Below are 13770 nucleotides of genomic sequence, written 5' to 3' on the forward strand. Positions count from 1 at the left end.
GTATACTTTGTATTCTGTGTTGTAATTGAAATCAATATATTGCAAAATGTAGAAAACATCCAAAAATATTTAAATAAATGCTATTCTATTATTATTTAACAGTGCGATTAATCGCGATACAGTCCTCATTTTTATGTGATAAGAAAAGTTTGATCTACAAAGCCTGTGAAAATTTCCAGTGGATGTTTTTTTTTACTAATACTATAGGAAGTTACAGTGCTGGTGCACAAAGAAGAATCTAAAACGTATTTTTCACAGCAAGTCAGCTTTAAACCGACCTATCAACCAGGCAGCAGATGAATGGTGCAGAAAGCCCTTAGCTTTTCCAGTAGCCAGTTAGGAGTTAACATGACTTCTTTTAGATCCAAATATGGACAGTGCCATTCTGGGAATATTTTATGCCAGTTTTAGACTTTGTCCAACTAAAGAACTCATTGTAGCCTGCTGTCATCAGCTGGTACTGCCTTTTTATAAAGTACTGTAAGTTAGTTTCACCTGCATATATATTAGCATTTTTTAGATGAGCCTTTTTTGAGAAATCTAAAAACTAAAGAGAAGCCTCCATTTCACTAAGCATGGAATGAATTTCACAGTATCAAAAGCAGCTTTTTGCCCTAAATACAACAACTGCATCAGACTTACCCTGTACTGTTCTTCTATTTTAGGTCACAGGTTGTGTTACCAGGACCTCGGTTAATTGTTAGCTGGTTAATAGTTTTAATTGTAGCTAAAAAGTTTTAGGTCATATGACCTGACTTAGTAAGGTATCTATCTACAGGCACAATCACTGGGGTTGTGGTTAGTGGGGCACATTCCCCACAATCACTATTCCTATATCTGATGTACATAACCACAGCACTCAGAAATGTCACCCAAACACAGACACAGGTTACTAGAGTTAAGAGAACACAGGCTACTTACGTCTGTATTCAGCTCCAAGTCTCAGCATCAATCGGATGGGGAACACTTTAGCCCAGGGAGTCTCCCATTTCTGAACGAGAATACCAAACAAGTAGGGCGGAGTTGGGAGCACCAGGTCCTGCAGTGACTGATATGTAGATGTCACATATAAAAATCCACCATGTTCCTTACTGCCAAGAAAACTCTGGCTGAAAAAGGAGTGTCCCAAGCTGCCCACGACATTACCTAGGAACCATGAAGTTCATTATTTTACTGCACTAGAGTCTGCACCAAAAAATTCACTAACTTGTTTTAAAAGAGAAAAATAAGATTAAACACACTCTTTTCTTCCTGGAATTACATCCTTAGTTAACTCCCGTTAGTCACATTACAGAATAAAAATACTTGCTACCCAAGAACATTCAAGTTACCCCTTATTCTACAGCATCTCTGTGCTGGAATTTCCACCTCAGAGTACAGATGCATCAAAAAATATTGGGGAGGCAACAGATTTGTTCAACCATTGCAAATTATACCAATCCTTGAAACCAAGTTTAGAAAAGTTTTACACATTCAATAAGCGATTCCCACATCATGTCAAGCTTTGTGCTCTGCTGCATCAGTGGCGTCCCTCATTTTGGGTTTCCCAAGCATCTTAGAGGTCAATGTGATCTAATTAGGTCTTAAAGCTTAAAAACGTAGGGCTTGTCTATACGTAAAATGCTAGAGTGGCGCAGCTGTAGCGCTTCACTACCTATGCCAACGGGAAGGATTTCTCCCTTCAGTGTAGGTAATCCACCTCCCCAAGAGGCAGTAGGTAGGCTGCCAGAAGAATTCTTCTGTAGACCTAGCACTGTCTACATAGGGATTCAGGTCAGTTTAACTATGCCACTAAGGGGTGTGGATTTTTCACGCTGCTGACCGATGTAGTTAAACCAACCTAATTTTCTAGTGTAGATGAGGTCTTAGAAAAATAAAAGCAATTCTGCTCCGTTTAATATCCACTTGTGACATGTGCACCATGAGTCTTGAAACATTTATGAGGCCAGATTTGTAGGAGCACATACACAAAAGAGCATACATTCATTTCGGTACTTGCCTGATTTAGGTCCATGCATGTGTGTAAATCAGGGATTGTGCACACAGCTACATAGGCACCAACACCCTTACTCTCAATTTTTATATGCACATCAGGGGATAGATTACATGTTTACTATACTATCTAGTCATACTTAGAGAAAAACAGTTACTTTGATATGCACCTCAAGTATGAATGGAGCTTGCTTTCAAAGTTTTGTTAGTGATGTGCAATTCAAGAGGTGTATTACACTGAGATTAGGGATCCACTGAAAGTTTGACTTCCACGGTGCCTCAGGCTATGAAAACCCCTAACAGAAAACCTGTTTTCAGTTCTTTCATGACCTTACATGGAATCTTCAGTGCAGAAACTGGACACATTTGTTTAATGAATTAGGTCCTCAGATGTTCCTACTTGTAAGAGTAAGAATTTTGTGGCAAAACAGCACAAATACACTTGGCCAAATCAGTAATGTCTATTTTTTTTAATTTTACATGAACGGATACAGTACCCGCATAAACATTCTGAAGGTCTGGGGCAGATGAAGAATTACATAACAGTGTTTAGTTTAGTTTATGTAAATTGCAGCTGAGACAGATACAGGAGAAATATCACTAATTCTAAATCAGAATTCTATTCTTTGATCCTAATAAGCAAAAATTTTACTGATGGAATCATTTTATGAACTAAAGTTGATTAGATAATTAAGAAAACATTTAACAAAATGTTATTACTATCCACCAATCAAGAGATGCATCCTGGTCATTCATTTTGGCAAACACAAAATTCTTTCCCCCTTTTTTAAATAGAGAGTAAGTGGATGCAAGTGTTGATGAAAGGTGCCGGCAGGCCTTGAGGCTGACCTCTATCTACAAAATAGGTACAGCAAGGATTGTGAAAGCACAAGGAAATGTTTCCACATGTACTTCAACTCCATTGACTGAGGTGACCACCACCTGAGGGGAGAGAAGTTCCCTGGCTCATTTAATCCTTGGCCTTTCTGTTGTAAGAATATAACTAGCTATGCAACATTTAAACAAAGCTTTGATTAAAACATCAAGTAGTGTAACACACCGCTTGTGTACACAAAATACACTAATGTGCTTCCCTTTATTGAAGGGCACAACACGGTTTAAATAATGTATGGAAACATCTGATAACATTTCTCATTCTTATTGAATGTCAGAATTCGTGTTTTATTAATTTAGGATTTACAAAGGCAATACATGCTGCTCTTGGGGAGGGGAGATCACACTTCATGGAGGGGATTGTGGTCTGGCCTTCATGCCATCTCTGGAGACCCACGAGGAATCTTGGCACCAATCCCTTCGATCTGGAGCTGTCGTTCTCAACCTATTTACCATTGTGGGCGGCATATGCAGCTCTCTGTATGTTATGTGGGCCACATCCACACAATATATATATTACCCGAATGGCCTTGAGGATGTCACATGGGCTGCAGCTGTGTGCTGATTGGTCCACAAGCGGCCCACAGGTTGAGAACCACTGGTCTGGAGACATCCATGCAGAAGGCCAGCTCTTCTGCAACAATTCCAGGGCTTCCTTTATTCCAGTAGGATGGTTGACTTGATAAGTGTGCTATTGCTGGTTGTCCTACATTTGTACATTCCCTCCCTTCTTAGAGAGGAACAGAGAGTGTCAAGGGGAAGTTAACTGCCATCTAAAAAGCAGTAGTTGCTGCTGAATTTCCTTCACAATTGTCAGCAGGTCTGCTACGCGAGATTGCTGTGTAGGCATTGATCTCTGTCTCCACACTTCTACTATAGCTGTCCATGCCTCTGAAGCCCACAGTCCCCTCATTGACTACTGTTAATTTAAGGCAACATTCATGTTCATTTTAAAGCAGTTACTAATGCTTTGCTCCATGCCACACAGTTGAGAGGAACACTGGGTCTTTAGTTAGTAAAATCTCAGTCACATCAAAGTAGCTATATCGACACTCAGAACTGTAGATGTGGCAGTCAGTTACAAGGCTTCTTGATTTTGTTATGAAACAGCCTAAAGCCATTTTCAAATGACTACAAATTACAGTGCGTGAAAAATACATAACGCTACTACAGTTTTATCTGGCAAAGGAAGGGTTAACCAACAGTAGTTTGGAGGAAGTCCCTGGATCAACTCACTTCCGAAGGCTCCAAGTCACATTGATTCTCTCTGAAGTCAGGGCTGGACATGGTTCTGCTCCAAGAGTCTCACCTGAGGGTGACACAAGATGTTCCTCTCTTGCCCTCATGGACCAAGGGCACTGTCTCTGCAGCTCTCCCAGGCCAGCACAATCATCATATGTTCCTTTTTCTATAGGTCCCTAGGAGTTTGGGCTTATAGCTTATTAGTAGGGCATGTCTGTAAACAGAAGCCTCATCTCACTGCCTCCTGCAGCTAAGTACAGGAATCCTAATTCTTTGCATAGGAAATGACAATCTGTTGCAGCTGATTCTGAAATGGCAGTGTTTCCAAGGGACAGGACTCATGAACAAGCAAGAAGTGTTCAGTCCCTGGTATATCCCTGTACCGATCCATTTGGAATTCTGGAGGGGGAAAGGCAGAAAGGCAAACCCACTTCAATACAACTCTTGCTTTTTTCAGTATGATTTAACCTTTTTTGGACCAAAATTCAGAAACTGTGAACATTGTTATTAATGTTGCTTTACTGGCTGTCTTTTTTAACACTGATCCTAATCCTGCGAGGTGCTGAGCACTCATTTCCCCAAAAAGCCAATGCAAGTTGAAGGCGCTCAGCATCTCACAGGAGTCACTCAGTAGGATCATGTCTTCAAGTTAAATTTGAGTTTTATGCACACGGATGTGTTAGAAATCTACATTGTGAAATTACTGCAAATTCTATCATCTAGAAACTTTCACCCCATTTAAAAAAGAACTCTCAAAGGTTAAAAAGTAAAAACACTAACCAGTTAAGCATATTGTGACAAACTGTACCCCTGTATTTACCCCTTGCACACTATTGTAATAATCTTTATACAAAGTATGCATTGTGAAGTATCATTTGAAAACTCAAAATTTGCTGATCATTATTGTCCTGGTAAAATATGTGTAGCAACAATGTATGTAAACTTATACGATTCCACTGTATGGTGTTACTAAGGGTTTGTCTTCACTACCAGGGAGACACTGCTGCAATCAATGCAGTGGGTGTCAATTTAGCAGGTCTAGTAAAGACCCCTAAATCTTCACTTAAAGTGCTGGCAGAGCACTTCCCAGTCGACTCCAGTACTCCAGCTCCCCAAGATGAGTAAGGTAAGTTGACGGGAGACCATCTCCTGTTGACGCAGTGCAGTGAAGACACCACAGTATGTCGCCCTAAGCTACGTTGACTCCAGTTATGTTATTCACATCGCTGGAGTAGCGTAACTTAGTTTGATTTACCCCACTAGTGTAGACAAGGCCATAAACATCTTCCAAGTCTGGGGAGTGGCCAAACCAGTTCTTCAGAGACAAAGGCGCAGGTTTATACCTCAGCCAGGTGTAAACAAGGTCAATGGGCCATTACCTGCTAAGTGGCTATTAACTGGCAGGAAAAGGGGCATGGGTAGAAAATCTACATGTTTAGCAAAGCAGCAGCATGGGGTTCCTGTCCACAAAGTCTCCCAGGCGCCATGCTCCCTGCTGGAAATGCCTCTTAGAGGATAGGACTATAAATAGAAGGGGCAGACACTCCAATGGACCCCAGGCCCTCCCTCTCCTCTCTCTGTCTGTTGATTCACTGCACCAGAAGGAACAAAGGAAGCAGCAGATGGGGGCTCTAGGCACCAATCATGCATTTAGGTGCCAAGTTTAAATAGTGAATGAAAATTATGAAAAAAAATGCCCATGAAAGAGCTTATTCTTTCCTCTGAAACAGTTTTCTAGTATCTGTCTTGGCTCTCTGCCCATTTCCAAATCACAGAAAACATCTCTCCTTCCTTGCCTATCTTTTCTCCTCTACTGTTATTCAAATATGAGCCCAATGCAAAAATTGTGGGTGAAGTTCTTCAGTCAGATTACATCATCATAATAGTATCTTCTAGCCTTAAAATATGAGTCTGAATTATTTTAAGTAACTATTTAATTCTATACATCTCTCTTGTGTATTGTTTGTACCAAAAGACAATAGGAAAATAAAGCTATATACTATTCTACAGTTCTGTGACATGGACTACTGTCAAACAGAGATGATGAAGAGACCAAACATTTCCATTTGTGACTGAAGTCAAGTATTGAACCAGAAGTGAAAGGCACCAGCCTTCTGAAGGCGACAGCTCGAGGGATGCATACTTTGGCTGCCTACAGGACAATTTTCATCCCAACCCAAATTGAAAGTCAGGTTATAAACCCAGCAAGAGTGGAAACTGCAACTCAATCATCCAATACCCTGCTACCATAAACCACAGCCAGATCCTATTTTTTCCTCTGCACACAACACTTAGTTATTTCAGAAGCTTCTAGCCAAAATGCAATTCTAAATAAAGGAACCTCAGCTACGCTATCCTTCTCAAAAGCATATAATTTAATGTAGACTATGTTATAACTTCCTTGTAAAAAGAAAGAAACCTAGAGTAGTTCCAAAATACAGAGAAAGGTGCCTTTGCTAGTAGCTGCCACATACATGTGATGTAATAAGATTAATCTTATTTATACATTGCCATAGGTGTGCATGATGTATCTATCTAAAGCAGCTTTGCAGAAGTTCAATACCAACTAAGTACTCTGTTACACTGGATTACCCTTGACCTTAAATCCCAAGCAGCTCTATAGATTTCTTTTTTTTAAAAAATCATCACACGCCAGTCCATTGATGTCACTTTCCTCCTGAAGGCCTATTCCCTGACTGTCTTTAGTTCTTCACTGGGACTTCTTCGCTTAATGAGCAACAAATTTTGTATATTTATTAGACAATACTTTTTGACTTCATCAGTTAAATTAGTTCATACCAGGAAAGGGGAGAAAAAGGACCAACAGGTTTCTTCATTCCTTGCTTTAAACAACTTTCCAGTTTCAGCTATTTCCATATTTTAACTGAGGACAGACTGGCTTCTAACTCGAGTTCTCTATCTTGTTATTTACAAACAGATTTTTAGGTGCCAGTATATTCTCATGTACCCTTGTCCTTATAACATACAAAATAAGACGTCCCTGCTCAGTGCTCAGTTAAATCGTATGGATGGAGCTTATTAAAATTCTTGATGTTTTCCATATCATTTGATGAGGAGTCCGGTGGCACTTTAAAGACTAACAGATTTATTTGGGCATAAGCTTTCATGGGTAAGAAGAAGTGGCGTTTTTTACCCACAAAAGCTTATGTCCAAATAAATCTGTTAGTCTTTAAGGTGCCACCGGACTCCTCGTTGTTTTTGTGGATACAGCCTAACATGGCTACCCCTTTGATACATATAATTTGATGAATTCCATGTCAGAGAATTGGTCCCAGCATCATTTCTTAATATGTTAATATGCAATTAAGTGGAGTGGGAGCTGCCTCCGTTGCACACTCATCCCTCATTTCATCATGAACAGTAATCATGATCAAGGACTGCCTAAGATTAAATGCCATTCCGTAAAGGTGGAAATTTGTGCAACCTAATCCTGCAGCAATAGAACTGAATCAATAATACTTGTGGGAAACCAGGCCAGTTGAATTTCTACAAAAAATTTCATACACTATTCTTGGAAAAGTGAGACACAAACCAGAGAGCATGGCAGTGAGGGCCAAATACATACACAGGAGAACCATATGTCTAACACTTTGGTGCAACATGCTTTAGAAGATGTCAAGTTTGAGAAAACAAATATAAAGCTGAACACACTAGATTTTTTCTGTGCCTGGCAGCCTTTTACTGAGATATACATAGGCTAATCACATGGGACAACAGCAACTAATTCAGGATGAAGTAGTCATGTGGTCTGGAAGCACTGATGTTTTACCACCTACTACTGTCCTTGGTTAAGGTTGGTAAAAGTAGGTTTCAGTGACCAATTCACAATTTTTTCATCTTTTCTCCATGCCATAGTATGACCATCTTCCCAAGGTTTTGTCTCTTTGCCTAAGTAATGTATGTTTTGCATTCATCTCTGTGCATTACACTCAGGAAGTGAAGATCTATGAAACCTCTCTCATTTATCCAGGTTTTATATGTACATCTTTTTATATGAACTTTGTATTTGGCTTCTATGTTGCTCCTCTTAATGCTGCATGCTAGTTTAATGAAAAATGTAATAAAAATTAAACAAAACCTTACACAAACCTATAATGTGTTTAGGCAGTGGAACTAAATCACCTGTTGCCAGATTTACATTAGTTAATATTAAAATGGAAGTACTTACTATATTCCATGAAAAGATAAGCTAGTGTACTAAAGCGTATCAAGCAGCTTTCAATTAGCATGCCTGACTGCTTCAAAGAAGCCTTGGACATGGACAAAGTTCTTGTTTCTCAACTTCCTGGATCTTCCTGCTGGGCTTATATCCAACACAAAGACAGCATCATGGGATTACTACTACAACAGAAAAGCATTAGCCCACCATTTCAAAACAAGAAAAGCAACACTTCAGCAGGGAGCTTGACAACAAACAAAGCCTTTAGGGGCCAGAGGGGAAACAAAATGATGGGGAGGAGAGGATGGAACAGCAATTGCACTTGGTTTAAGAGCCCTGCATTTTAAAATATATTTTCTACGCATGCAATCCATACTGAAACCCCATATCTTTTCTTCAAAATATCTGCAGTTTTGCAATTAAAAACTCTTTATACACGTAATGGACCCCAGCTTGACAGTGAATTGACATGCTTTATGAAGAAAATCATTGCAGTTTCAAAGCAGAAAATTCAAACTAGCATCAACACTGCACTAGATATGGTTTTATGCAACTTTACCCTATATAACAACACTTAAGATTTTTACTTCCATGAAGGTGGAGTTGAAAAGTGAAGAACTGAGATGGAAGAGCAAACACATATATTTAATTTTGTTTCCTGAAAATTCACCAGAGGTGTGTGCACATCTCGTTACCTACCTAAATCTAGCAAAAATAATTATCACATATTTTCAAAAATTAAGTAACCAATTTCTGTATCCTAGCTGTTCAAGACACTTTATTGATAACCAGTATGGTTACACTCCTCCCTATTTATCTTCTGCAGCAAACTTTCTTCAAAAAACAAAAAAATACTTCTGTTCCCTGGCTGCAACACCAATTCAAATAAATATATTATAATCAAGAAATAAAATTGCTAAGCAGGCTTTCAAGCAGTCTCTAATTTCTATAATAAATTCTCATTCACTAAAAATCCACTCTCACAGACTGATAAACATGAGGAGTGCAGCACCTCTGATAAAATGGGCAAAATTGGAACCTTGGACATGTCTGTAATAACCAGCATGCTTGTTAACAACACCCAAGAATTTACAGTCACACGAGAAATTCTCATGGCACCTCACTTTTTTGTTTCCTCTTGGTGAAGAGAGAGGAAAGCAGCCAGAGAAAAGTCAAGTCTGCAAGAACCCTATATTTATGTGTGCATATTTTATTTCTCTCCAATGTACATGACTTTGGGAGAGGAAAGGATGGCTATGTAAAGAAGGCATAATATGCTGCTGTGGGAATTTATCCTGCATGCCATGATTTATGAAAGCCTGAGTGAGAATCATTTTTATATCATACAACTACTCAAGATATAATTTGCTTCTACTACAAGTCTGAAATATAGCACTATGTATTTTCAAAACTACTTCAAAAACTGGGAACTCTAAGTGCGGGAGTTTGGTTTTTGATTAAAAATTGTAACACACCAAGCACTACCTCTCTCTTAGCACTGGGATGTAGTACATCAAATTACTACCAGCAGAGTGCTAAAAATAGGACTCAGAATACATTATTATGTAGAAGTTATAAATTATGTATCTCCGTAGTGTAATTGTACACCACAGCACTGCAATATACACACCATCATAGAAGACAATGACGACTCTGTGTGGTTGATTAAGTCAGATTTGGAAATTATTTATTTCCACCATATCTGAAACCAGTGAGGCCATGTGACAATGGTACATTTTGTATCAAGCACCTTCACTGGACAAGCTGGCCTTTGTTGTAAAAAGACAAATATTTTGAGACCCTCTTTTTCATGATCTCACTTAACAGTTGGATTCAATCAATCATTCAAAGAGAGCTTTGGTTGGATGATTATTCACAATACTTTGTACAGAACATGCAATAGATGATCTGTACATGTATATGAATGTTTAATATAAATCCCTGTGTGCAATACGATTTCTCCTCTAGAGGACTAATCTGGAGTACAAAATAAATTAACGTATCTAGATATTTTATACCATCATTTTTTTCTTTATGACCAACACTTTTTGGATTCTTGTGACTGGCAATTGTTAAAGTGACAGCCCGTTTGCTCAGTAATATCTAAATTAGGTACAAAAAATATGTTAATACAACTTTATGGTTGGGATTTTATACCTGTCAAAGACAGGAAATTCTGGTATGATTCCTACAGCAACTGTAATTCATCCATGCCTTACATATATACATAACATTACTTTATGAACTCATTTTTTATGCTGTAATGTGGCCAACTTACAATTACTATAGGAAATCATAATATTGATAATTTTAGTGCATTTACCATAACTACAATGCTTCATTAACGATTTCTTGCATTTTATTTCCATGTGTTAAAAAATTCTGACTGCAAAGGGAAATTATTATATTATTTATTATTTGTATTACTGCAGTGCCCAAGAGCCCTAGTCTGGAGCCCACTGTGCTAGGCACTGTAAAAATTAGAGCTACCAACTTCAAATTTATGTAACCCTTGCCCAAATTCTGAGAACAACACTTGGTATACCAGACCAGGCACTGGACAAATGCATGGAAGAATCCCTCTTTACAGACTGCAGAGCTATTTTATGGAGACTACTCAAACCTTAATGCTGTAATAGCATATGATGGGCCTTTAATCACCTTACCCCCTCTCATGTGTGCATGCATGGCCCAGAAGCAGTTCCCTGCCCTCCCCTACACAATTTCAGAACTTAGTAAGGGCTGAAAAGAATTTTACCTTAGAAAGTCACCTTTGAGCTGAAAAATGCAAGAAAAAATTCTATCCAAGTACAATTTTCCAAAAATTCCAGACAGCTGGCAAAAGGGGCTTAGAAGGAAAGCACTTCCCCCTCAATATATTTTTTGCTACTGCAATGCTACCCTCTTCTCCAATTAGAGCTTAGATATATTGTTTTATTTACTGCTCTCCCATTTACCTTAGTGAATATCATACTAATACTGAATACTAATAACTGAAGTGAACTCAGACCACTACCAACTTTGATCACTAAGTTTTCTACTTTTAAATAAAAATAAATTCTCAATTTTATCAAAGCAATTCTCTAGTCCATTAATTTTATTTACTGAAGTCACCTACTACATATTTCAAATAGAAATCATTCTCACCTGCCAAGGCGTCCCGATAAAGTTGTACAAAATGATTAAAGATATCCTTCGGCAAACACTTCTCATCAGGTAAACACTGCAGGAGAATCACTATCTCCGACTGTCCCACTGCATGCATTCCCTTTGTAGTGAAACACCAGCACTTTCTGTTCACATCTGCAGAGAGGAAAACATTACTCAGGCTGGAAAAAGATTTCCACTCAACATCTGTTGCCATGCCCAAACTTCACTATAGGAAGACAGCATATTTTAAAAAAATCAATTACTCTAACATTGCATAACTCTGGCACTTGCTACTAAGATACCTAAGGCTCTAGGACCCAAATCTTGCACACAAACATGCCTGCACACAATAAGAGCAGATCATCACAATGGGTGTCTGCATTCCAAAATAGGGGTGGAATGTGGATTGAGGGTAGAGGAATCAGGGGGATGGCTAATCGGATGGTGCATAGCATAGTCCACTGGGCCATTACACTGCTTTGAGGTTTGGGAATGGGGGATGTAGGACATGTTCCAAGAAATATCAACATGTTGCTGTTGAGTCAGATGCAGAGAATAGCAAAACCAGCACACATTTTTAAAAGTGCATTTTTTATCTTTTGTATGAGCATTCTGAGACCCTAAAAATGTGTTGCTACAAAAGTGTCCTACTTTTTATTTTGAAATAAAAGTGGAGACCAACTGAGGCACTTAAACAAAAAGCCTCCCCACTCGTACCCCTTCCATAATATAGACAAGATGATCTGAGAAGCCAGGTGGTTTTCAGCGAGGGCTGTCTGACCGGGGATCTCTCTTCACCCCTTGGTCTGACAGAGCCACAGTCCTGCTGGTTTTCAGAGCATCACTGAAAGATTTATCTATTTTCCCGGGATTTGAGAAAGGTTCAAGTGGATTAACAATTAGGGGAGGATTGGTGAATAAAAGTGAGCCCTGTTGGGTTGGATGGGTATGTAGGATGCTCCAGGTGCATGTACAGATAATTTTATACAAAAATACAAACTGGACTAATCCAACCTAGAGCATGGGATAGGTATGTTTTATAATTTAATAGGAATAAAAATATAGTACATTTTACTTCCATGCAGCAATTCACAGATTGTGGGTAGTAAATATCAAATGCTGTGTTTTCAATCAGGAGTATGTATACAATCCTTTTGCCCCCCCTCTTATTAAATAAAAAATAACTTACAATTCACAATTTTAACCATGGACAGCAAATTTGCATTTAAAACAAACACAAGAGGGTCGGGGCTGCCATCTTCCAGCTGCTGCATCACAGAGATCTGAGATGGTCTTTCTTCTACAGCGTAGTCTATAAGAAAGAAACGCATCATGAAGTCATTTGCTTATTTGGACAGTAATCTATCCAGCAATGTAATCAGCTAAGCAATGACATCACTCTAATATATACACTGTGATTCACTTACATATTACCTGACATTTAAAAATGTATTTTGTTCCGATACTTGTTGGGCAGGGATTTTCAAATTTCAATGATTTGGGCACCTGACTCCCACAGGCCCCTTTGAAAATTCCAGCCTTAATTTTTATCAACTAATTTGTATCAATAGCAGTAACAACTTGAAAAATCAAACCTTTGACTTCCTTTTAGAAACAAGTGTTAGTGTAGACTACAATGTAAAATGCTTAAAAAAAGTTAACACTTAGTATTTATATTGTGGTAGCACCTAGGAGTTTCAGTCACGGAACTTACAATCTAAGTGCAACAGCCTACAGTACAACAGCATAGGAGGGCGCATCATGTGAAACCACATTTCACAAAAACATACAAGAAACTGGACAGAAGGTTCAAATCCTGCGTCTCAAATGTATTCAGTAAAATACTCAAACTATAGACACTTTCTTTGATTAGATCCATATGAATGGAGTGTTTAAATATAAAGACCCAAACTGGTGAAGTAATCTGTGCTCCTGCCAATGTATCAGCAATCTGGCATTATAAAGAAATAAGGTAAATTTGGAAGGGTGTTGTTATCCTGCCACCTATAAACATCTAGAGAGAAAGTTCACCTTACTAATGTGAAAAGTATATTTTAAATATTTGTAAATGTGATTTAAATGTCAGCTTGGTAGTTAAAATGTTGTAAGTCAAACCAGGTACAATGACATTTGAATTAATTCAAGCACACACAAAGTATGATTTACTGAAGATATCCATGTAAAATTGCTGGGCTTGTGAGATTTGGCTTGCGTGCTGAAAAGTATATTGCAATTTAATTAAGTAAAGTTAGGTTACTAGTTTCTCTCTGTTACAGAGGTTCAATAATTAGGCAGCTTCATGAATAGCTAAT

The 13770-nt window shown here is 38.4% G+C and overlaps 1 protein-coding gene across 1 annotated transcript in view; it reads right to left on the minus strand.

Moving 5' to 3' along the window:
* The window catches only part of ZFYVE9 (zinc finger FYVE-type containing 9), a 101263-nt gene that overhangs the window by 16197 nt on the left and 71296 nt on the right, over positions 1-13770 (minus strand). The window contains 3 exon segments of the mRNA XM_038413064.2: positions 922-1146; positions 11456-11611; positions 12648-12770. Of these exon segments, the coding sequence (XP_038268992.1) occupies positions 922-1146; positions 11456-11611; positions 12648-12770 (504 nt within the window).

Source organism: Dermochelys coriacea, chromosome 8 (assembly GCF_009764565.3).
Source record: "Dermochelys coriacea isolate rDerCor1 chromosome 8, rDerCor1.pri.v4, whole genome shotgun sequence".
In the NCBI taxonomy this organism is placed as follows: Eukaryota; Metazoa; Chordata; order Testudines; family Dermochelyidae; genus Dermochelys; species Dermochelys coriacea.